Raw genomic sequence first — 26,339 nt, forward strand, 5'->3', positions numbered from 1 at the left:
TCAGCGAGCCATAGGCAGGGTGCCCCCCATACCTGATGCGGTTAAGCTCGCTGCCACACACTCTGCCCACCTCCTGGGAACAGAGATGGAGCAGCCCAGGACCACTTGTAAGCTGGATATGAGGTAAGCGCACTGCTCCTAACCACCTCCTATGGACAAACCCACATTCACATCCTTATCTGTATGCATCTACAGAGTTTACATTGGTTAGGTCCAATAAGTTGTTCTCCTACTGAGCAAATAGCTTCCTCTAGCACTAAAGCTACCATTCATAAACTTGAAAGGTTTCGGTAGTGTTTAAAAAAAAAGTTGGTCGTGTTTTAACTAGGACTGCTATGATTTGCTGTTTCATAATCAATCTCAGCATTTTTTTCCTTTTAAACACCAGGGGATTGCTTTGAAAAATCTTTGTTTGTAAAACAAGAAAAAAAAATAATCTTCTCTGGTTGCAGAGAACAGCTTGGAAATGTGTGCTGAATGCAAGCTAGCATTTTGAAAATGTAATAGCAAAGGGCTCCTTAACCCCCTCATTCCTAAAGTTGATTTTCAAACTGAGCTTCACAATTTCTCTTAAAACATTGGGATCTCAGACTGGCAATATTGTCATGGATATTTAATATTATTCATAACAAATGGATGGATGAGCAACGTATTTCTTGAAAAGCATTGTCCCCAATGCTTTGACTACATTTGCATACTAAAGCTTTAGTTTTGAACATCTAATTGTATATAATCTGTCTCTACAGTCTTGAACTGGTTTCTGTTCAAGCTGTAAAAAAAAAAAAAGCTGGAATAAGGGACAGAAGCTCTGAAATTGTGCAGTTTTGCCGCTCTCCCACCAGCAACTTTTAAAGGGCTGTACTTCAGTGCTACACCAAACTACTCAAACCCAGGCTTTCCCTGTCCCTCCTCTCACCTTGCATCCAGTGACCGTGTGGCTTTTGGGGATGCCCCTCAGTTTATCAGAGGGAAGGGAGGCAGGGAAGTCAAACGATCTCCTGGGAGAACTAGGGACCCAGCGCCCACTGCCTTTCAAGGGTTTTTTACATGGCTCTGGAAACTTCCCTTGGTTAACTCCCAGCCCCTGTCAGTTAAAAACGAAGTAGATGATGGAAAGTTAAACGCTGCTATTGTAAAGCACCTTCTTAATTTTTAGCACACTTCTGAAGCTAAGCAGCAGCAATTAACAGGCCAGCCTTCATAATTACAGTACAGGAGCCTGTCTCCATGCTGGCAGTTAGCTGCTCTCCATCCAGCTCTGCTACTGTCTTTTTCACCATCTTTGAACCCTGTCTGAGCAGCATCTTGGCCCCACAAAGGCTAAGGACTTGGGACACTACTGTAGGCTTAACAGGAGCCCAACATGTCAAACATCTTGGTTTGGATGAATCGAGGCAGCTGGAAAGGGAATGGAAGCAGCTAGAGGAAACTTTAGTCACCACCCAATGTAATCTTCCTTGGCATGAACCAAAGATAAAGTGGCAACACAGCCCGATCGGGGCCCATAACCATTTACGTCCTGACTTGATTGCTTTACAGTCATTTCTTTTCCTGCATCTGCTCTTCAAGGCTCTGCTAGGCCACTTGGTGGTGAATTTTATACAGTGAGTGGGCAATTTCCACTGCAGTGTATTACGAACCTCTCACTAACATTCCTCCCTGCTTTGGGGAAGAATGCTCATCCATCAAACACCTCGGTGCCATCCTGGCTTGCCATGCGCCGCAATTATTTGCTTTGGCACAGCAGATCTCCGGGCAGCAGGCAGGCATGCTCTTATTTTCCCCAGCGACAGCACCAAACAAGGAAAGCATATAAATTATAGCAGTCTTGGGACTATGTTCATTTATCCTGCAAAGAATGAGATGTTTGTGTCTCATTTTTAAAAAATGATGTTGTATTGCTGCTCCCATCTTTTCTTGCCTTGAGAAGGGACAGCGCTGAAAACTTATCCAGCCTGGGCTTCTCAGAGTGAAAAGAAGCAGCTTTATCAAAGAAAACTTCATTTCCCACTCCCTAGTGCTCCCCAGCCTGCAGGGGTCACCCTGGTTATCATCAGCGCTGTATTTCCAGGTATGCATGGCCAGATGCAAGCTCCTTGTTCCTCTGCCTGGTGCAGATCCTGCAGCCATGAGCTGCCTCCACCCTGGCCAGGGGAAGATGAAGATGTAGACAAAATACTGTGCAACCCTAACCATAATATGCTCCACCACCTCAAATACAACAGAGGAAGACAGAGTAAGGTGCCTGAGCTCTGTATGCCCCTGGGGATACAGGGAGAGGTTCTCCACCATCAGTTTTACACACTTCTTCCATCATTTTACTCTCATAACACAGCTGCTCTCTTGGACACTGGAAAGTTGAGAAACTCCTAAAAGGGCACGTCCATCTCCAAGCCTTGTCCTAGCATGGATGCAGTTACTATCAAAAGACAGCAAACATTTAAAAGGACGGTAAAGGGGGAGAAACATGCAGATTGCATAAGAAAAACAAACTAATTTCTGCAAAAGGTATTACAAATGTGTTTGCAGCACCGCTGCCAACATTTCAGTGTTCTCTGGGATTTTGCATATCACCCTTGACTAGAAAACTACCAGGAATAACACAGTGCAGCTCTCCAAGCAACCTCTGAGGTGGCCAAAATGATCAGCCCAGGAGATTCTGCAAGAGTTTCTTCCCCATGCAGTTTGAAGTTTTCCCAAAGCACCTATTTTAATCCAGAAAAACACCGCCACAGAGGAAGAGGGCAGCTCCACAAAGCTTGGAGAACAATGTACCCATCACAAAGCAATACAGTTGCTCCAATGCAGTTCTGAGAGCAAATTTCTCTTATAGGGAAAGTTCTCTTACAAATCCTGATTTTGGGCCACCGAGCCAGGTTTGGGAACCAGGCACCACACATTCAGGCAGCAGAGCCAGGGCTCAAAGCACCACTTCCCCTTGCAAACAGGGCAGGTCCCACTGTCCTCCAGCTCCTCTGCATCATGCTATCAGCCTGTGAAGTGTAGATGGCTCACAGAAAACAGGACCACAGCGAGAGCCCAAAGGCGTGCAAAGATAGTGACTTCACATATTCAAGCAATGAGTACAATCATGGGCCTGATTTCATTCCTGTTCCCACATATTTGCTTTTTTCCTGTGATTTCAGTGGGATTTGGATTGATACATAGAATCTGAAAAACCCATTTTGAGATAAGGAAATATTGAAAACACCATCACCTTCTTTGGGAGGTATTTAGACTGCCTCTCCTGGCAAGGACTGGGCCAAGCTAAGGAAAGTAATGTACTCCTACCTGAGTGGGGTGCCGGGGAAAAATAAAGCTGGGGAAAATAAAGCAAAGGCCCCAGACTGTTGCAAGGCTAAGAGATGAAACCTTGATTGAATGGTGACTGCAAATTTTATCCTGAATTTTATTAGTAGTAATAAGGAAACAAAGAATGCTTCAGCAGCTGCCCTTAGCATCTTATCCAGCAGTCCCTGGAATGTATCAACGTCAATTGATATTTTTTCCCTGGGACAGACATCTATGCTGGCAGTTTCAAGCTTTGGCACAACAACACGTCATCTCACATAAAGGAAAAAAACAACAAGAGAAGCTAAAAACAACTGAATGAAAACAAGAGTGTTTCGAGTGCCGTGGATTACCCTCCCTTCCTTTTCTGTGACCCTGATTTTCTTTCCTGTGACCACTGAGATAGCCTCTGATATTTGCATAACATTTTCCCCCAAATAGAAGAAGTGGGAGATATTTTCTTGAATTACATTTATGAAAAATGCAGGCTGATATATATATTTTAACAATCCAAAGTTCCAAGGTCTATGAAGATCTAGTGAAAATATTAGAAGGCCAAACAGACTGTGAATAAGACCAGAGTGGCAGCCCAAGATGTACTTCCCCTCCACACTTTCTAGAAGCTGCTCACTGAGTCCAGCCTTAAGCTGGGGCGGAGACAGGCCACAGAAACTCCCAGGATGAGCTAACACCAGTATCTGGTTAAGGAGAAACATGACAGCCATCAGCCAGACTGGGAAGTTGGGAAGTTACCACAATCTTGTGCACGCAGGCATTACACGATGCATCTGTCCCACAGCACCCTGCCCACTGGCTCCCTTTCTGCTGAGCTCCAACCATCCTGAAATTAAGACCATTTCTGCAGCCTCATTCAAAGGTTCCACCTTTATAGCTCAGCCTGTCTAAAGACAGTGCTTGCTAAACAAAGTTTAGCAGTGGAAGTGACTGTATTTGATGCAAGAAATATTTCAGAAAGCAGGGGGACCAGCACACAAGCCTGAAGAGCAATCCTGGATGCTTTCATAGGGGAAACCATCTGCATCCTTAAAGAAGAAAGGGTCTTAGAGAAGGAATGACCTTGAAATGTAAGTCATCCTTAGAAAAAGGATACTTTCAAGGTTAAGTTCAAGATTTTTGTGCTTTATGTGCTAAATGTAAACCCTCAGGGGTTTTCTAATAGGTCTGTTTAGGCACCCTGCACAAATTTGCTGGGTGAAGAGCAACACGTTTGACAAAAAACCCATACAGTAACAGTGTGTTATTCTGCACAAGAACAACAAGCTTTCTAAATACTTGTATATACAAGGCTAGGAAAGCAGCCGTGACAGTGCCTCCCCACGTCTCTTGGGATGGCAGGAAGCTGGGAACGCTCCTTCAGCCCCCGCACAGCCAGCGGCTCGCCCCAGCACAGCATTTTCTAATGCAACAGTCGCTGCCAGGACCAACATCTGCAGCGTCTCGGCACATATGATGCTCTTTAAAGAAAGAAAACCCACTGGGTTGCTCAAGAATGCTTTGGCTGAAGTAATTAAAATGGCAAAACAGTACTTTTTGGGGGAAGGAATTCATTTCAAGCAGCTCTGGCTCATTTCCAACAGCAATTAATAGCAAATTGAATTCTTGTGCAGCTAAATAACGCAGCTTCTGCCCACTAAACTTTCAGGTAGCAACATTATAAAAGGCTAAAAAATGGACTCACTTAACCAGAGACCACGCATACTGTTTCCCCCAGTACAGTCCATTCTACTCTCCCTTTTTTGAAAGTATTTGCATTTAAGTTCCTTTCGAGGGTGGTTTGGCAGCAACAACTACAGCACACAATTCCGCTGTCCACTCTAGCGATGTAATTGTTGTAATTCAGCTTTCTAGGCATGTGTTCTTAGATATCCAAGAAGGGGCAGCAGCAAATGCTGCCTAACAAAAAAAGGCAAGCCAGCGCTCCCCTGCAAAGATCCTTTTGTTTGCTCCCTTGAAGGAAAATACACCAGCTGCCGCCCCACGTCTTTGTGCAAAACAACAGAACTCCTTAAATTCGTGGCACGGGGACTGGTAGCCCTGCATGGAGCTGACACCTTCCTCTCTGAGCCCACATGCACCCACCTGAGCCCCCACTAGCTGCAAGTGGGCTGCCAATGCTTGCCCACTGCTCTGCATGGGGTTAGGGCACACCTGGCTCCAGCAGGACGATCTCTGCATCGGTCAGGGCTGTTCAAGAGTACAAGAAAAACAGTGGTGGTTGCAAACTGGGGTAGTTCAAATGGAAAAAATCAACAGGGAAATCTGGAAGCAAAGAAAAAAGGACACAACGTGGTATTTTACTGACTTACTGTAGTTCAGACATAGCAGAGGCTTAATAGGTAACGTGGAAAGCCATTGACAAAATTAAGAATATTTAAGACCTCATGAACCAGAGGGCAGAAAAATGATTCCAGCGGTGTTCAACTTAATCTCATTTTTCAAGCACCAACTTCTTATCATTTCTTTTTACTGCTGCACACAGTACTCAAAACTTCTTTGTGTTTTCCCTATACCCTTCTTTGTATACCAGTAGCACACAAAGGATACTTGGGATGCTCTAACTTATTTCCATACAGTTGTACCAGCTGGTAAGTCACCTTTTACACAGCTGTAGATGGCTGCAATTTCATTGCAAGGAAGCACACTCCCTTTAATAAGAGCAATCAAATGCCAGGATTTGTAGGAAGTAACTTTTTCCCTTGACCTTTTTAGTACTGGCCAAATGTCAGCAGATTATTAAAGGGCAGGGAGCACAATCTGTGATAAATAATCTTGCGTTGCTGCACACCAGACCAAAACTCCCCCTCCTCTCTGTCCAGAGATGTACTTAAGTTTCCCAAAACAGCTCTGATTTATGAATTATAGATAACCAACAGAACCTGAGTGCCAAATACAATACTGTGGGTGAGCAGGGCTTGCTCAATTCCTGGAAGCCTACACAAGGATGGGAAAAGGAACAAAGAAGTACCAGCAAGAACATAGCTTTACTTCTGTAACTGGCAGCTGCAAGATCACTGCTGGCATAACACATGCAATCTTTACCTGAAATACACCATCACGGAAAATTGGAAAAGGCACAAAAAACCCACAAGGCTGTCTCCAGGTCTTAAATCAACTGCAATGAGAGATTTAAGGTGTTCAACCTACTTAACTGATCAAAGGCACTTAAAACATCACCTGATCACAGACTGCAATTACTTACAGGGAGATGTCAGAAAGCTAGAAAAATGGAGCTAGAAAAAATGCCAGATTAGAGAGAAAGTACACATCTTTTATTGTAAAGATAATTACCCTTTGAGTACTTTACTGAAGAGCACAAAAGAATCACCACCAGAAATTAAAATGCACTGCATGCTTAAGATGCATGCTGCAATTCAGCCATTAGTTACTGAACTTCAGGTAAGAATCCTGGGCTAAAACACCACAGCTTGCAAATAAAGTCAAATGAGATGGAGAGAACTGACAGCTCTGGCATTAAAATCCAGGATGCAAACGAAAAAGGCTGAAGGGTCTAAAAAGCAAGCGCCACTCTTCCCACCCAAGGCTTCTTGGGTTTGCCCAGCACCGCAACCCACTGCACCGCGAGCAAATGGCAGGGCAGCCTGCGCTGCTTGTTGAGCATTTCCAGCCCCTGAACACCACTTTTATGCTCCACTTCATTCTGCTAAGGTCCATTTCCAAATGTGCCTGAAGAAAAACTGCTTATTGACTTCAGTAAAATAAATCTTTTATTATTTCATATGCTGTTTCTTTTAGCGATACTCCAAACTAAATGGTACAGATATTTACAAGAGTGGAAGTCTCATCTGTAGTTCATCTCAAGGAGGCTCACTGAGCCAATGGCTTATGGCACAGTAGGACTGCCCATTAAAAATAGTACGGTATAATTCAAGGCTTCCTGCAGGCACTGTCTCTATGTGCAGCTCAGCTCATGCTAGAAACATTATTAAGAGCTACAGTATTAAAGTCACCATTTAATTTTTATTTGATGTTAAATGAAAGCAAAGAGCATGACTAAAAAGCAGCAGTGGAAGAAAAGACCTGAAGATTTCCCACTAGCTTTACCTAGAGAGCAAACAAACATCCTCTGCCTTGGACAGAGCAGGCAGATGAGGCCAAATAGCCTGGCAAAGAGACCAGACCCTCTGAGTCTTGTAGGTGAACAAAGGTAAACAAATAAAACCACTACCCCAAAACTTACTTGGTGTTCGTTATTTCCCAATGGAGACAGAGGTTCAGGGATGGAAGCCATCTCCCCACAGCTATACCAAGTCCATGACAGAGGCAGGAACTAACACTGAACTCCTGAATCCAAAGCTAAACTCCTTAACCACAAATTGTCCTATTTCCAGTGCCTCAACCTGAGTCCAGAAGTGGCAAACTACGAGGTGAAGGGAGGGAACAGAGAATTTCTCAGGAATATTTCTGACCCACCTAGCAGCAGACAGCAGCAGTATCGCAGCTAAACTAATCAGTGCAAGGCTCCCATACTGCAGCCCACGGACAAGGGAATGAACTTCTAGTGCTCACAATCCTCACCTTTCTGCAGTTCAAGTGGGGCTGACGCAGACACCTATCCGAAGCAGGCAAAAAGCCCCATGTTGCTTAATGCTCTTTAAACAGGGCACTGGAGAGCTCAAGAGGTGAAATCATACTGCCTCCCCCCCGGAAGCAACTGTTTCACATCCAGCCTGGATCATAAGTGCCTGGTGCAATCACGCGGGCTCCTCATAGACTTGGAGAGGCAGGAGAACAGCCCAAGCACAATTCCCAGCAGACCAGTGCTCACGGTGGACAAGTCCCTGTGGATCAGCTTGGCAGCAGTCCTAGGAGGACAGCAAGAGGAACCAGCAGAGGGACTATCGCAGAGAAGTGGTGTCCTGGCCCCCAAGGTGCCGAGGTGAATTAACAAGGGAGCACAATACGGCCTCCACTTGACGGCTTCAGCTTTTGAAGACAGCCCAGTGAAATCCTGTCCCAAATATATCACTTTTATCTGCACGGAGAGGCAGGGCATGCTTGCAGCAGCTCGACATTCACAGGTGAACGCTGCCATTCCCATTGGTGCTAAGGATGCTGAAACAAAGAGCTAGTGAGCTCTTACAGGGGATCCACAACCCCACACACGCTCCACCTTGTGATCTGGCAGCCAAGCAGGGGAGCCAGAGGGAAGCAGCCATCAGCACAGGCTGCCACGGCTCCAGCCTGCAAGAGCAGCAGAGGCAGGCGCTGGCAGCTCGCGCGGGGACCTGAGCTGTCGCAACCCGGTCCAAGCAGAGAGCAGCAGCCAGCTCAGCTCCACCTTGCCCTGCAGCACGGGCAAAGCACAGGAGGGACTGGAGCCTCCAAGGAGCCGTGTTGTGACCCAGGGCCTTCTGAGCTGACTCCTACAGCAGCATTTTGGGCCGTGCACCTGCTTCCATAGCTCCAGGCTGGGCTTGGAGTTGCAATCAGGTTCTTCGCTCTATTTCTACCACCACTTTCCCTCAGAGCACCTGCTGTTTCCTTACACAAACTGCCACAGCCCTAAGGTGCAAATGGCAGCAAGGACTTCTAGAAAAACCCAGGAGGCAGCAATAGGTCATTAAGGACCACATTAGGGCAGATTTCCTTTCCAGCTGGAGCAAAACTTCAATCTCTTCTTTCTTTCCCTGTCACAGCTATGGTAATACTGCACAACTATTCATTATCTTCATCTTAGCTAGAAAAGCCCCTTTCAATTTAGCACTTAATATAATTATGGAAAATTAATAGTGTTTAGAAAAAACCCTTACTTTTCCAGACCTATAATCTTACCTCTGTGAAACTATCAGTTACAAGTGGATCTAGCTATTAAACAACAGCATTTTGTATCTATTCAGTGAGCAAAAAAGTTATTAGACTGAAAATCATTTAAATTCTATTTCCAAATTCAGTACTGCATCTTCAAGGGAAAATGGTAGAATCTCAATGGTAGTACAATGTCCCTTTGGCATTGTGGAAACCTGAACACCAATTCTCCATTCATGTTCATGCACCACAGTGGAGCTTCCTTTTTTTCTAAGAGAAAAAGATTTGTATTTCACTAAACAACAAGGCAAGTAATTGCCTTTATGTGCTTTCAGCAAAAATTATCTCTGGCTAGAGATTTATCGTTGACTTGATTTCTCTTTTAGACACATGCAGGACAAAAGCAATTGGCTGCTACAAAGTCAGTGGGAAAACATATTGAATCCCAGGGGGTCAGGAGACCAAACGTGGGAGATTTGCCAGGAGGAAATCACAAGAAGCCACATGCATTGACACGTCACCCTATAAACTACGTGGTAAAAGCTTGGACTATCCAGCTCTGCAAGCACTGACTCTCACAAACAGTCTGTTTCAAGCAATTCAATGCAACGTCAATGTGACTTCACTTGCGAGGAGAAATTGCAAACATGGATTTCATGCCTATGTACATCTGTACCAGGGAAGGCTGTTAAGATCCCAAACAGAGTATTCCTAGAAGCACAGTCTATTTTAAGCAATTCATTTCTACATCACTGTTTGGGGGAAGAGGGAAAAAAGGCAATGCATCTAACAAGAGGTATCTAAGAGGCAGATACATCTTGGTAGGGTCAATCTATGTTCTCAGAAATCACTCAAACACTGGCCTGCTGGCCTGTAATACTTGAATTGATATGAGAAGCATCATTTTGAATACAGTGCAAGCATACCAGCCACATGGAATAAGATATTGAGCAGGAAGCATCCTTATCATGTTGTTGTTCAACAATTGGAAGAACATTACCAATAATGAGATCCAGCACCAGAACTGCTCTCTGCCAACCACAGATCTTGTTGGGAACAGCAAGGTTTGTATTAATACAATGAAGTCAAATGACAGCAGCTTTATAGCAGAGCGCAACACTGTATTTTTCTGGGAAAAAGAATCGTTAGCTCCATGGGAATTATTGCAGTTAAATTGCTTCTGAGTCACGTTGGTTGTTGCTCAATGTCTGTCACTTGGTGCCTACCTACCTTTTATTTCCTCATGAGGATGCACCTGTTAAGAGAAGATGAAAAAATGGCACTGCTGCACCCTCTTAGCTAAATGAGTTATCATTCAGTATCTTGCTGACAAAATGGGATTATTTTCATTTACATTACAGAACAGCCCTGCAGAAGCCAAGGGCATGCTGCACTAGTCATTGTGTGAACCCACAGCAAGGGAAAGACCTTAACACCATGGGACCTGTAATCCAGGCAGGCAAACCAAGACAAAAAAGGCATGCGCAGGTGACGTGACCTTCTTAGGGGCATCTGTGGACAGAAAAGGCTTCCACACTTCTCCTATGTGCTCATGGCTACAGCATCCTCCTTCACAGCACACCTCACTCTCTTGCAACAGAGATCTTTCAGCACCTACGCTGAGGGCTCCACAAGCCAGAACGTGAACACCAGCTAAGAAAAGCAGGGTTAGATGCCTGACACTCTGGGCTTGGCTTACACAGCCTCTAGCCCTGCCTGCAGCCAGAGCTCCCAGGGTCTACTGCAGCGCATCGGTGTGTGAATAGGTGAGCAGAGGGTACTGCAGTGTGCCTCCCATGGCACTGAGTAACAGCAGAGTGATTACAGGCAACAAAGCCTGCGTGGATCATCAGCCAAAAACTTATGGCCCATTTGCATTCAGCGAGCCTGAACTGAAAACAAAAAACCCCAAACCAGTCCGTTTATTTGTCATTTTCAAAATGTCTCCTTTTCATGATGGTGCAGCTGAGAGCAGGACAAGGAGGTTGGACCAAGTTAACAGATGCTAAGAGAAGAAAAGTTTTAAACCAAACTCAAAGCCACCAAGATTGCATTTTTCATGCCTAACACACCCAAGTCCTGCTCTAGACTGATGAGAACAGAGGACCGCGGAAGGCAGCTTAAGTTACTGCCGCGTCCACTGGTGCTGCGACTGGTATGGTGCATTCAGCATCCACTGAAAGCCTTCATAGTCCAAGTGAGAATTTAGTACTTTATGGGGAAAAACCACTGACACTGCTCAGACCTGAACAGTCTCTGACCCTTATATGAAAGGAAAGGTCATGAAACAATCTGCAAATCCAGATTTCTTTCCTCAGCAAAGTAAGGGGAAAGAAGTTATTCACTATCAGGAACCATTAGGCTCACAGCACTGTCAAAGTGTTTTTTTCCCCCCAAAGCAGCACAGCAAGAAGAGGCAGAAAGATTCATCTTAGAAAATGTACATCTCATCTATTTGCATCCATGCCAGGAGCTTACCAGAATAAACCCCACTGGCCCACCATTAATTCCAGTGGTAATTTCACATTCAGCTTCCAGGGATTTTACAGACAAGCCAGCAGTAATTCCCCAAGCAAACTGTGCAATAGTTGATAAAGTGTCAAAAAGCCTCGGTCACCTCCCTCTACCACATAAGGGATTCTCTCCTGATGCTGAAAGTCATACTAAAACAGAAAAAAAGATGACTTTTTTTAAAAGAAAAAAACACAAAATTCTTTTCTTTCTGCCAAGATTACCCACAGTGAGTAATAGCTACCCACACTGTGCTATGGAGCAGAGCTCCCTTCCTCTCCTCAATGGGACATGGCAATTGCTCACTGCCAGGAGAGAATTCCCTGTCATTGCAATCTGAGGAAAAAGCAAGACAATTGAGCAGTGTAACACCAGCGTAGGTTTCTCACTCTTAACTGACACCGAACAACACAGGTAACAAAAGCCAAGCTCTCTGCAGCACTGAAGGTAGGAAGGAGCAACAACACTACCAGCTGCCTGGAACGAACTGCATTAGCATAGAAATTAAAAGTACCTTTTTGAGCAACCTCATGATTTTGCCATAGGCAAACTGAAGAGCTACACGACTCTGCTTTTGTGCTCAAAGTGCTGGGTTGGGAAGCGGAAGGACCAAGTTCACAGTCAAGCTCTCCACTCAACAACAGAACGAGGCATCTCATCACTCGGTGCCTCTCTTCTGCATCTTACGCGGACAAGCAGCAAGTCAGCTTTTATCCTAGCCTTTGCTGATCAATTTAGACAGCATATCCTTTGGGACTCTACTACAGTAGCATCCCACTCAGGGAATACACAGAGAATTGCTATTGCATTATTCCTTGGGGGTACAATTTCACATTGATTGATTCACTGACAGATTAGAGAGGATGCAGCAGGCAGACTCAGTGTTTTTCTCCACAGCGATAGCTGCACGCATCCTGGCTTATCAAGAACCTGTGTATTTCTCTTTTGGCTTTAGTCAAAAGATTTTACACCAATACTGTAACCACGAGAATAGCCACCATGTTGCCAAACGCCAAAATTCACACAACCCTGCAGCCCATTCACAAGAAGCCAGAGCTCAGCCAGGTGTTTAACAAAACCTATTCCAGAAATTGTTGTTTAGCACACGGTTATAGAAATTGGCCCACAGCACAGGCCTCAGTGGCACACCAGTTCAGACAAGAAGCCTTTAGGCATACACCTACAGACAATTAGAAGAAGCTTTTCAATCCAGAACAGCATTTATTAATTAATACATTAATTTATGTATTTAAATCCTTTAGCTCAAGAGGAACATAAAAGAAACAATGGCACAACTTCAACTGTAGTTCTGCAAGCACAGCACAAAACCACCTGAACGTACAGAACAAGGGATATGGCTGGATTTTTATCCAGGCTGCAAAAACAAAGCAGCTGGACTATTCCGACCTGAAAATAAATCCACCTCTCACATTGCTGTCCTTTTGTGATGGCAAGAAACCATGTAAGAGTAACTCTTACCAATCTGCTGGCAGCTGCTTCCCATTTTGCAGAATATTCCCCTCTAACCCCTTCATCTTTCGGTGTCATCCCAACGCAAGCACAAAACCTCAACACCTTGGAACAGTACTCCAGTGCTTCACAAGTGTGGACATCAGTGAAGCAGTCTCAGCTTTTGAGCCCCTCTGCGATAAAACCCTCGTTGTCAGCAGGCATTACGGCAGGAATACTTTGCTGGCTCACCTGATCTCACGTCTAGAAGAAAGCATCGACAAACTCGCTGTGCTCCAGCCACCTCTAGGGTCACAGCAGACAGAAGCATTTCAACAAGGAGTATCAGAGTTGCTGCTGTCTGAGGGCTGCCTTAAAAATATTCAGTATGCTAAGATGTGTTGTGTCCAATTAGCATCACAGCAGAAGCACATGGGTAATAGATTTTGCAGGCAGGAAAGCTGCTCCTGGAGAGCAACCAATCAACACTGGAGGAGGCAGGCACAAGGCCTTCTTCCTTCTTTCCTTCCAACGGAAAACAAGGGCAGCGTGTAGCCAGCTTTGAGGAGCAGCACTTCACATGGGCTCTGGGACCCAGCCCTCCGCAGAAGGCCTGGGCAGGCCAAACACTGCTCCTCAGCCCTCCGCAGAGGCTCAGCTTATCAAAGGGTGTTTTTCAGGATGACTGTCTCCTTCCTCGCACAGCCAGAAAAAGCCACAGCGCTAAGGAGGGGCTGGGTGAGGCCAGAACCTGTGATTTAGACACAACCCAGTGCAATTAAACATGCCGCAGCCACACAGCTCCATAGGCGCTGTGAGCTTCACGTGCAGCAGCGGCGCCTGGGAGCAGCTGGCTTGCTCTGCCAAGCCTGGTGCTGTGCAAAGCAGAGTCTGCACCAGGAGTAAGCAAACCCAGCCCAGTGCTGGGGCTGGCTGCCACAGCTGGTCGCTGCCATTCCTGCCCAAACCCACGCGGATCTGGCATGTGGACTGTCTGCTCCCCTTCCCTGAGCTGCTGCTCGGGTTTCCTTTACCTCGGTAACCACGACAGGGGCGCACCGACACCTACAGCGCGCTGCCAGAGATGTCTCCCGTGGAAGAGCAGAGGCGTGAGGAGCGGCGCTTCTGACTGAGAAAGCACTGTGCTCCCAAGGCTCCAGAGACAGGCAGGCCGGGAGAAGAAACACCAAACGCAGCTTTTTCCTGAATAAGACAGCAAGGTCAAACAGCACAAACCCATGCAGTTGCAGAGGGAGCTCTGTGCCCCTTGGCTCAGAAGCAGCTGACATACATCAGGACAGTCTCATTTTTCAGGGCAGTCTCATTTTTGCCTCTTAAGCCTGTGATCCAGCCCTAAAAGACCTCCTGCACTGGCAATGCTGACAATCCCTCCACCGCCTCCTGCGGACAGCAGGCCCCTTAGATATGAAACAAGTCTGACCTGATTCAGATTGATGCAACGAAAATTTCCACCATCTATGAATGTAATATGAACTTGTTAAGTCTGAGTTTGCTCTGAGCACACACAGCATGTGGCTGCAGACATCGCCCATCGCAGACTGCAGGAGCAGCCTCTCCCCAGAGGCACCCCACACTGCAGTGCTGCTCTGGTCACCGAGCCACTTGCTGCAGCCCTGAGAGCACCTCACTAATCACCAGCAGTGGAAACCGAGCCACCTGCACCACACACACCTCCCTCCCACTCACCTGATGAATCAGTGTTGCAATACAGCACAGAGAAATTAAATTAAGTACCATGAAAAGATTACAGCAGTAAATCCTCCTTTCAGTTACATTCAAGTAACACCATGATTAAATCATTCCTTAGCTTCGCACTCTCTGCTTCAGACTCGATCAGGCTGTGGGCAGAGCTAAGGCCTGCATTTTTTGCCTCGAATCACAGAACTATCCCTGCCTTGGGCAGTGGCAGCACAAAGTGACCCCTGGTGCCCGACCTGAGTCCCCCACTGCCCCCACATTGCTCAGAGCTCTCCCCGCCAGGCCGAGGACAGCATATGTGCGGGGTCACCTGCCACCCCACCAAGCAGAGAATGCCCGTTCTCTGCTTTCATCAAGAAAGCTTGCCACATGCAGAGAGGAGCTGCTGCAGCACGTCTCAAGGCTCATCTCAACTCCCTCCATCACACCTCTAGAGACACCTGCTGCCGAGGAAAGGTGGCAGCTGGGGACACATCCAACGCAGGGGCTACTCTCTGCTGCACAGACTGTGCTCAGTATCATCATCCTGTGCATCAGTGTGAGAGAGGGCAGGAAGATTTTGACCAGAGAGATACCACTGCAGCTGGATGAAGCTAAGAAGTAACTGTATAGCTTACAGACATAGCTTCCTCCTCACTTATGTTCAGCAATTACAGCACTTGAGGTTTGTGCAGCACTTGAACAACATGGTTTCTGATCCAGCAGACAGTTAAGTTTGTGCTTACATGTTTGTATCTCCAGAAATACCGCCTCGCTTCATGCGGTTCAAGCCAAAAGCATTCCCAAGCTCAGGTCTACAATCTACCTGTTTTATAGACAGCAACACGTATGGTCTCCAGCACAGTATCCTTTTGAGTTCCTACAGGAAAGGTAATTACCATCCTCATTCACACATAAGCAATTAATATCAGTGGAGACAGCCTCATGTTTCCTTGCCACCCTGGAAGAAGTACCTTACAAACAGGCTCCACCAACCAGATGTGCTTGTGGGGCTGAAAAAGCGAAGTCCCCCTGACAGCCCACAGCCCCCCACGTGCCAGCTGCTCGCCTCCACCCAGCCCCACCGTGCTGGGACCCACCTGGGGAACACCCCATAACTCCCACTGCCAAAACCCATCCCACAACAGGAGCACGTTGTACTGAAAAACAGATAGCCCATCCGCGCAGGGGAGACGGGCTGGCTTTGGGAAGAATGGGTCTATGGGGGTAACTTCCTTTTAGGGGTTATTTTGGGGATGAAAGCTTTGGGTGGCATTTCCTTGGGGGGTGGCTTTTGGGAGGAATGCAGCCAAGCCGAGGCTGGAGGTGGGGGATACCCGGCATTCCTTACCTGGCTGGGGCGCCCCGGGCCCCATGCAGTGCCACCTTCAGCACCCCGCACCCCGCCGTGCCACTTGCATCGCCGCCAGGACACACGTGGGGTTGGGTGGGGGGGACACGCGTGGGCCCCCGGAGCAGCAAGCACAGAGCAGTGGCCGCAGCCGGACAGCTGCTCGGGGGAGGCGGCGGTGGCAGGAAATACCAAAAGACTGATCCAACCACGCTAGGGAGGGAGGGAGGGAAGAAAGGGGGGAAGAGAGGGGAAAAAATAGAAGGGGAGGGAAAAAAGAAGGAGGAAAAAAAAGAAAGGAAGTGTGCAAAATGCGGGCGGGATCAGCACGGAGCGGACATGGAGCTCAGCTCCATTCTCCTCCTTCCCCCCAGCTTGGTTCTTCCTTCTCCCTGACACAGGGAGAGGCTGAAACCAAGGCAAGACTCAGGGTAAATAAACAAAAGCAAGAGCCCTGAACAGCAACGAGGCACCCGCAGACCCATGCAAGCAGACAGCTGCCCTTTGGGGCGAGGGAGCAGAAAAGCTAACCCTGAGAAGCCCCCACACCGGAGCCCTCCAGCTGCAGGAGCGCTCTGCCCCAGCACCCAGCCACACATCTGCCCCATCACTGTGGCTCGAAGGCACCCGCGCAGCACTTTACCCTGAGGCACAGGCAGGCTCCTAGCCCCGCATCTGTGGCCAGAGCGATAAAAATCAAGCCAGTGGCGAGCACAGACCCCCAAGCCCCTCCAGGTGAGGGCAACAGGCAGGTTGCAACAGCGCTGGCTGCAGCCTGCCAGCCCCCCGAGAGGATGTGGCTTAACAGGCAGCACGGTACCTGGTACAGGACCGCGGTCTCCGAGCTGCACGGACACACGCAGGTTCCACGGCTCGACACCGGACCAAGAACAGGACGCGAAGCAGGACCTCTCTCTGGAAGAGAGAAACCAAACATCCACCCCAACCTGTGGCAGCAGCAGCAGCAGAATCAAAAGGCACCCAACTTTCTGAAAGCAATATCACATGAGGGGATAATGTGACCAATACGCACGTCTGACTTTCGTCGCTGGCTCTGAGTCACCCATTCACAGCTGAGCCCACGGTGCAAAGTGCAGCGTGAAGCTCAGACTCACGCTTCTGAAACCAGAAGTGTTAAGCCAGATGCCCCAAGTGCTCCGCTAGCCTGCCCTCTGCACAACAGCTGGATCTGTTTTCTCTTTAGCACATGCAGCCCCCAAGCTGAGACCAAGACCCATCAGCTATGCACTCCTCGTGCTGCCCAGCAAGCCAGCTTCCAGCTCTGAAGAGCAATGGCTCTCCTCAATGAAAACATCTCCCAGACTTCAGAAAGAACCTGGAATTCATCCAAAGCTGCAAGCTTAGCTTGGACAAGGACAGTTTCTCCCATCCATAGCCTCTGGCCAACTGATGGACTATAGGGGCTCACCCTGCACTATTTACACCCACATACCCAGTGTTAGCCAGCAGGGGCAGCTGATCTCCTGGGGAGCTTGGCAGGACACAGAGCAAAACTCACTCACTGTACCTGGCTAGGAGCATTTCATGACATTGGAGAGAGAGTTCAGCATTTATTTTCACTCTTTCCTAGAAGTTCTAGCACAAGACAGGACTATAAACAGGTCATAAACTAGACTATAAACACATCAAGCATGCTGGGGCTGCCCTCCACGCTCAGGCAAACTGAGACCAGCCCAGTGCTCTGCAGAGCACACCCACGCTGGAGGCTGCAGGCAGAGGCACTGACAGCCCTCATCCACAGCAAAGTGCCCAGATCCGTACGTGGGGACCAAGTCCCCAGCCCCAACATCTCTTCTCCAGTTGATGGGCCAGAGAGAGAAAACACCCAGCTGAGCCTCACAAAGAGCAACAAGCCCAAAAGCCCCTCCATGCCACCTACTACCAAAGGAGCTGCCCTGGGCCTTTTCTTCCTATTAAACAAGCCCCAGAATCACTTGCATTGACAGGTAATTATTAAATTCACCTGTAGCCATAGCAATTTCTGCTATGATCTGCAAGGTGTAGAGTGTTATCAGGACTCCAGCTGCCTCCAAGTTGGTTGGGATTTTGTCCTAATCCTCACCATGGTTTTACCCTTAGGGCAAGCCTGAGTGTCCTGGCAGGGCATGGAGGTGTCAGCGCCCTTTGGTCCCCCCAGCTCAGGGCACCAGCAGGCAGAGCCACTGTGCTGGAGGTGAAGCAGCTTGCCCCTGGCTGCTCCAGGGTATGCCACACCAGGCTCTTCTGCATGTCCCCATGCCCTTCACACTTCTTCTTTTAGGGCTGGCTCACTCAAATGCAGCCAGGAAGTTTGCCAGCACCTTGCCTGGTCCAAATGGCTTTTCTATTAAACCATGGGTTTGAATTGATCCCGCCGTCTGCATCCAGAGTAGCTTTAGGCCAGCTTTGGCAGCAGATGTGGCTCCTTGGCTACTGTGATACAGAGGTCTCAGGTTTATAGCATCCCTACGTGAATCACAGCAGGATTCAAACTCCCCTTCCCAAAGACTGCACTTTTAAAAGTTGGTAGTATTTTGACTAAAGCTTTCCAGTAAAATGACGTTCTTCTCAGGAAATCATTCCACAATTATTATTTCACCTGCTCACTACCAAATCACCACACAGAACTCATTTGATAAAACCCGGGCATGCAAAAACGCTCCTGTCAAAACAGCTAGAGGTCGTGGTAAGGCATACACTTAATGCTTTCCTATACACTCTAGGACAATGCATGTGACATCAGGAAATAAACAAAGCAAAAGGTTTGCCAGTTAAACTGCAAATGATTTGTAAGTCAAACTGAACCATTAGAGCAAATTTACATCAGACTGATGTTTTGCATCATGTGGCCATGGCATTTCTGATGTGGTCCAGGGAGCCCTGAAATTGGATTTGCTGTGCCTTCAGACCTTGCACCAGACAGGTCCTCAGACTCTAGATTAAACAAGGAGAGTTACACCCATCGCTTCCCTGCCCGTCTGCCAAAAACAGGACCTGGACCCATGCTCTCCCTTATAAACCCCCCACAGAAAAGTGGGGACGCCGAACCACACAAGCGCTGACATTTTTAAAGACTGCTTTCCACAGCCCCCTAGTGTCTGTTTGGTTAACAGCTATTCAGAAGACAATGCATCTGCTTGGTCTCTGCTGCTTATGATTGCCCTGCCTGCACCGACCGTGCAGCTCTACCTGCGCTGGCCGTAAAATCCTCCTGCAGTAGCTGTGGATTACAGAGCTCATGGCCCCAGTGTCTGTGCTAACAACACCTGAGCTCCCTTGCTGAAAGCGAATTCATCAGTGTCCCCAGATATGATAAATCCCTTTGACAAGAGACCTCTGACGGATATACCCAGCAGTTAGGGCTGAGGTCCATTTTGGCTTCACTTCTCCTCTGCAAGAAACCAACCCTCCTTTTAGAGGGTCTGCAGCTGTGATATTTTCTTTGCGCATTTGCCAGCGTTCATAACACTTACCTTTCTCACCACGGCAATATAACTCTGTCCTAAGAGGGCTTGTAAACTGGTGTGGACTCTACCATAAATAAGGGTAAGGAAAACAGCAAAGCACAATAAGCTGTAATTGTAGTGCTGGGAGAGTGAAATCAGAGTGACTCAGTTGTGTTGCTCCAGACCTTACAATCCAGAGTGTAATAGTCTGGGCACTTAAAAACAACATCTAATGTATTTTTAAGACAATCCTAGGAGATGTGTGACAACACAATATCAGTGCTGTTTAAAAATTGTGATAAAGGGAGCCAGAGAGTTGAGCTGCAGCAACAGACATCACTCGGTCCTTTCAGGTCAGCAGCCTACCGTTTACTCTAGGAAATGACTACAAGACTTTTCTCTGCATCTTCCTCCTTGAATCCTTCACCTTTTGCTAACTGCTGAGCTCCTCTTCCCCCGAACAGAGACCATCTATGTGAAATGCAAATGCATACTCATCTTGCAGTGTCCACAAGACACACATATTATGCTTTCCTGTATCTCACAACGTATCTATAACAGTTTTACACGCTCCTGCTTATGATTAGAAAGGTTATTAAATACCATAAAAGCCATCAGATATATTTATTAGCCTCCATTAAAATGGAAATTGAGAGGAACAATCATATTCATATCGTTATAATTAGTACAATGTCTCTGTAGCCATAACCACATTAATCAGACATCATATGAATGGCTGTTAGCATTGCAAGATACTTGCCCTTAAGCCCATGACACATAGCGAGACAAGAAGCAGGAAGCTTTAAAACAAATGAGTTAAAAAAGAAGTTATTGAACACGAGTCTTTATCCTTAGGCATAAACTTCAACACAGCGGAATACAATTAACGATATGAAGAAGATCACTTTTTAACCGCATGCATTTTCCAGTGCAAAGCTCCTTGGCAAAAATATTTGATGCCATTGCTGGATAGAGCAGGAGTTCCTTGTTAACAGGTAAGTGCTGTGTCTGTTTAAAGCTTAAAAAAATGTGTCCACAGCGAAACGTTTGCTTATTTTACATTTTGAAAAACAGAGCTACTGCTAAACCAGGTTCCTAATTGCAAGTTTGCTAGAATGGGTCTCTGGGGAAGTCAGAAAAAAACACAAACAGCTCCCTGGGAGCTGCTGGAGATTGGAGTCCTCTTGTGGCAAAAGGCAGAGGAAATTTTTCAGTAAATGGTGACTGCTGAAAGTTGAGGCTCTACATGGGAGGCTGCATGGTGAATAACAAACACAGGGAATATCAGCTTGGCAAAGATTTTCACGTCATACTGCAGAGCATAAAAGCAGCAGCGCGAAGATTTCACAGCTGGCAGTGGGCAAGCATCAAAAGGAGCAGGATGCCACCGCGTTTTGATACTGCAGGCTGCGCTTCTGTTTATCTTAGCAGCTCGTGTCTGTTAGCGTGTGTTCCCTGCTGAGATGATGTTTCTGGCTGTTTTTTTTTTTCCCTCCGTCAGCAGAGGTAATTTTTCCTGAGTGTTTCAATAGTGAGAACTTTTCTCCTGGCTAATATATTCACCATGTAGTACTGCAAGCCAGCTCCTGTCCTTCTTGTCAGCCTGCTGCTGAGTTGGGTGAATAATGCAATCCGAGTATCTTGTTTAAATCTCGCTGCTCTGTATTTTATCTTTTCTGCTGCATCGTTTTCTACCTGCAGTAGTCGCTGTGGACTGCCTAGAGTTCAGCTTAGGAGACATTTTGTGTGAATGATGGATGTTGGCCATGCTGGCGCCCTGCTCCCTGCCTGTGTCATTTCAACTACTTCTACCCTGCCCTCACCCTAGAGAAGTCTCTTGTGGTCTTAGTTATCTGACATTAAAGGAGATTTCTTGGGCAGATCTCACCTTCCCTAGCCTGCACCCTAGCTAACATCATCTCCTGTCTCCAGGAGGCTCGCCCTCAGGCGTGCTACGTGAATGGTGTGCTGGGAGGTAAAAATGCTCTTGCTCACACCTTGGTTTTGCTATGCCTGGAGTCAAAGGAGGTTTACTTGTGACTACCTGAACTCCTCATTTCTCGCTGCTCATTTGAAGGCTGTTCAAATCATGCACCACAAACCTATTTTATTTTCCTCAAAGTGTCTAGGATAGGAAATGAAGCTGAATATTGCCATTATCGCTCTGGTGTGAAAAACAGATTAAAGAGTTAGTTTGGTAGCCATCAATCTGCTCCTGCAGGCCTGGGTACTAACTAATTGCAGCCCAACACGCTGAACTGATTTGTTAAGCAACACTCCTTCTGCAGCTAGCAGCGGGTTGGAAAGCAGCTGGGACGTCCACGATCTGACAAACAGTCCAGTGAAATCTGGGCTGGATTTCAAAACCCTTGATAAGACAGGACATGAAACCAATTTGCTATTCAAAAACATTCCAATAGCCTTTGTTCTTGGTAATATTTCCAGCTAATTGCTAAGCAAGCTAGCTGTTACAAAGCCTTGAAGGATAAAACTAAAACATACACGTATATGTAAATAGACAAATACATGCATACGAACATATATGTAGACGAACTTTTTGTGTGGCTGGACCAGACTGCAACACCCGCATTGGTATGGATAGCTGACATGTTTCTGAATGATCACAGATTTCCTCAACAGCTATTGGGAAATGTCCATATAAAGTTAAATTTTGAAAACTTTCCTTTTTTTTTTCAGTTTCTTTTTCTTCCTGTTCCAAATAGACTTTGGAGCAGATGCCAACAAGCTTAATCTGTCTGGACTGAATGCTGTTGTCATGCAGGAAACATCACAGTGAGGAAAAACATAAACACATCTCTTTATAAATGGTTTGATTATTAGACTCACAGACCCAGACACACGGATCTTCACATAGGCCACTATCAATCTCTCTAGGGCTATCTGTTTTCTGACTGATCGATACTCTGTCCATGGATAGATCTGGATCCAGGCAGATGGTCACAGCTTAGTCCTGCTTTGTTCATTACTTCATTCTCTGCAGAGAGGGGCATTTTGACGTACAGACAACTGAATCTAGTTTCTGACACCCAACGCATGCTATTGATTTGAAAGTCAGGCCAGACAGTCACAAGTTTGATCTATCAGTAGCTTTGTAATAACACTACATCATATTCCGAAGCTTGTGGCTGCTTCCTAACGTTACAGGATGTGTTCGTTCTCATACTTGACCCCTTTTATTTTGCCTGACTCTTGAGTCATTCTCACAGCCAGCTTGTCTACAATAAATCACGGAACCTCTCACTGCCTCTTTCTCACTCTTCTCTCCGAAATCCATCTTCTGTCTATATCTGTGATTAAGTAAAAAGTCTCCTTGACTCCTGCAATTAATTTTAAGGGTTCTTCATTATTGCTGTTGCCTCCCTTCAACAGGACACCTGCACTTGCCACAGGGGCTTGAAGGAGACTGGGAAGAGAAAGAGTACAATGGCATTTTCTGCTACTGCTGAAGGACAGCTGGCTTACTGGTTAGGCAGCACAGAGGACTGGCAATATTTTTCTACCTTTTGCTTCAAACAGGGACACCTGTCCAGTGTTCCTGTCACAGATTAAATGCAGAAGTAAAACAGAGAAGAGTAAAGCCTGAAGAAAAAAAGTTTTCCCCCAAACAGATCTAACATCATCAAAGCCCATACTCTGACGTACAGCCCAAAAGGGCAACACACAAATATTTCTTCTAGAGCAGAAAGTCCACCTCTTTTATGCCAGAGAGGACCTGATTTGAGCCCAGAGCCACTGACTAGATCTATGCTATTGATGTCCAAACACAAGGGCAGTCTGGCAGAGGATGGCTGGATTTAGCTGCTAGTTGAGTCTTGACACTACAGAATAATAGCCTGGGAAGTACGAGGTCACTGCAGAGAGCTGTAGATATTTGCTCCATCACTTTGCAAATAAAATTATTAATGTCCCAGCTGCTTTCAGCCCTGATGACCTTCATTGTTCCACTGCCATTTATAATGCCTCCTGATCTGCTCCTACAGTGAGATCAGGCTTGCTGTGGTGCATGGCTTTCTCATGCTATGCCTACATTGGCAAGTAGGAGCAGATCTGTAGGGCGAGCGCACTTGGTGTTGAGGGTGCAATATCCACACTATTTGCATTTCAGAGGGCTGGCTTTGGACTAGTTCTAGACCAGTCCTACCAAGTCAGCACCCATCAGCGGCTGCAGTGAATCAGGTATGCTCCTAGAGTACATCCTCCACTGCTGTTTCACTGAGAAGGAATCCAGATTCATGTACTCCAAGATCGCTCTGCCTATGAATCGAAGAGCAGTAAATAAAGACGATCAGGAGGTTTACCTCACAACCACATCGCTGATCTGTCTGAAAAACCGAGTGACGTCTCTGCGATATGAGCAGGATGCTGACTGAAGAGACACTTGGGGGGGAAATACTGCTGAATGCAAAGAGGCTGGTTTCAGAATAATGTGTCATCTTAGCTAGTGGCTGTTAGCAGCTCCTTAGGTTCGCCCATTGCTTAGTCCTCCCCTCGATTACCTGGCAGGGAGGATCAGGATACTCATTCCCCGTTCATGCCTTGGGGATGACAGCAGTCATAGGGCACCCTGGAAGCAGAACCCGCAGCTGGGGCACGCTGGACCCATACTCCTCCCAGGCCTCCACTGAGAACAAGCCGAGCAATGGGGCCAAAGGCTGCTTTTTTCAGTCGGCCACTGTCACTGTTTTTATGCTACCATTTTGAAGATGAATTGTGGTAAATGTGGCAGCCATCCACTTCGATTCTCATGGCAAAGATTAAAAGGGATTAAAAGTGAGACTGACTCCTTCAGACAAATGTCTTCCTGAAAAAGCTGTCCATGAGAAACACACCATAGGCTTGAGCAACAAATCCTCTCTGTGGTTACACAGACCTGACTACATCACTAGAAGGGTAACGTTGATCATGCATACTTGAATGAAACCAGAGTTCAAGACCATCTCTTGCCACCCAGAACAAGAAACCCTCAGGGACTCTGTGACATGCAATTCATCTTTGCCCCACTTCCCACTAGATCCCTCGGCACAAAGGAGAGAGTAGAATAAAGAAAAGAGTAGGATAAAGTATTCTCTTTAACTCATCTCAAGAGGAGACAAATAATTGCACTTACATATGATGAGCTAACTTTGCAGTACTTTGCAAAAGTGCCTTAAGTAATCCTTGGCAAAAGTGTTACATGGAGGGTTTTTTAAGCAGAGCAGAATCCAAATAGTTTCCTGGGTGTGGGATCATAGTAAAACCCTAAAATTCAGTCTGTTTTCATCAGAGCCATGCCAAGCATCTCAGCCAGATTGTGGTTTTGCAGCAAAACTCTGTGCTCCTCGCAACTCCGTCAAACTTTCCAGTGAAACCAGATGAAACTCAGCAGTTCTGGACTCAGCCAGAGAGCTCTTAAGAGGCCCATGGCAGCAGCACGTAGACAAGGCTCTGCTGGGTAAAGTCAGAGTGAATTCCTGCCTACAGACTGATGTCAGCTAGGGTTTTGCAGGTCATAACCTGTTGTTTTTTTTCTTTATCTGAGAAGATTGTGTTGAAGTTGGATCACTGGATTATGTCAAATGGGTTGGTAAAGTTTAGGGATACCCAGGCAGAACTGTTTTCTCTTCTCTCAAATACGCCTCACTTCTTACAAACCTGCACATGTACACACAGTTTCTCCCTGAGCAGACGTTACTTTTCACAAAATTAGGGGGCTATCATCTGTGAAACAGCTTCAAAAAGCCTATTCTGCAAGCTGGTGCAAAGCACAGAGCCCAGGAGAGAGAAAGGAGGGCCTGGTGAGGAAAGAAATGGCCTCGTCAGACCTGGTCCCATTGCTGAGCTCCGCTACTGAATTTCTCTGTGCAAACCTTTTACCTGCTCATAGCTCTTCACGGCACAGAAGGCAACCTTTCCCACAGACTTTGTTTACCTACATTTTAAATTCTTAACATCAGTGGATGTTTTACCACATCTAGAACTGCAATTACTCCTATTCTGATATAAATAACATTTTATTTCAGTCCAGTATTGCACATTATCACTGGTAGAGAGAAACACAGTCACTGACTTGTTCTTCTCTATTGCTTTATTGTGAGTTTATTAGATTTTTCCCTTAAAAAAACAAGGAGTTTGTAAAACTGCCAATGAGTTTTTAGAATGGAAGGTATTTTCTAAAACTCAAAGGACCTGCAAGGAAGAAATGTTACACCTCGAGAAGACAAAAATGAGTCAGAAAAGGTGTCTCTGTTTCTGCGTTTAGGCTGTTAGCTGTTTACGGAAAAAAAAAAAAAACTAATAAAGGTTATTCTGTGCCTTTTTTAACAAGAGAGCCAGTAAGATATACCCTAAATTACGTATCTCTAAAAGCATAAGGCCAAGAACTGGTGGAAATTTCTCCTCCACTATCCTCTCTGTTTTTAACAGAAAGAAAAGCTTACTTGGTATGGGAGTTGTATGCTTGGGAGAGGGAGGCTGTGGGTGGAAATGTAGGGGAGTGCAGGACTCTCAATTCTTACCCAAAGCACAGGTAAATGGCATCAGCTCAAGAAAACACACAGGATTTGACATCTGGCAGTTGTTTGGCAGACTCTCAGCTCACTTGCAAAGGAAATTCTGTTCCGTTAAAATGGGAAGGGACCTTTCTAAACACAAAGTGACTATAGACACCTGTGAGCTTGTCTATGTGGATTTTGGTTATCCTGGTCTAAGTAAACGGTTCATATTAGACCAGGGTGGACATTCTGATATAGCTCACAGCTGAAGACTGGGTCTTGTCAGGATAGCTTAAAGAATTCATGCAGCAATAT

General features: G+C 46.4%; 1 protein-coding gene across 1 annotated transcript in view; it reads right to left on the reverse strand.

Moving 5' to 3' along the window:
• The window catches only part of OSBPL5 (oxysterol binding protein like 5), a 132,965-nt gene extending 115,811 nt beyond the window's left edge, over positions 1-17,154 (reverse strand). Inside the window, 1 exon segment of the mRNA XM_040558620.1 lies at positions 16,908-17,154. Coding sequence (XP_040414554.1) covers positions 16,908-17,024 — 117 coding nt within the window. The 5' untranslated portion in view covers positions 17,025-17,154.
• Between the last annotated feature and the right edge of the window lie 9,185 nt (positions 17,155-26,339).

This window comes from Cygnus olor, chromosome 5, assembly GCF_009769625.2.
Source record: "Cygnus olor isolate bCygOlo1 chromosome 5, bCygOlo1.pri.v2, whole genome shotgun sequence".
Taxonomy (NCBI): Eukaryota; Metazoa; Chordata; class Aves; order Anseriformes; family Anatidae; genus Cygnus; species Cygnus olor.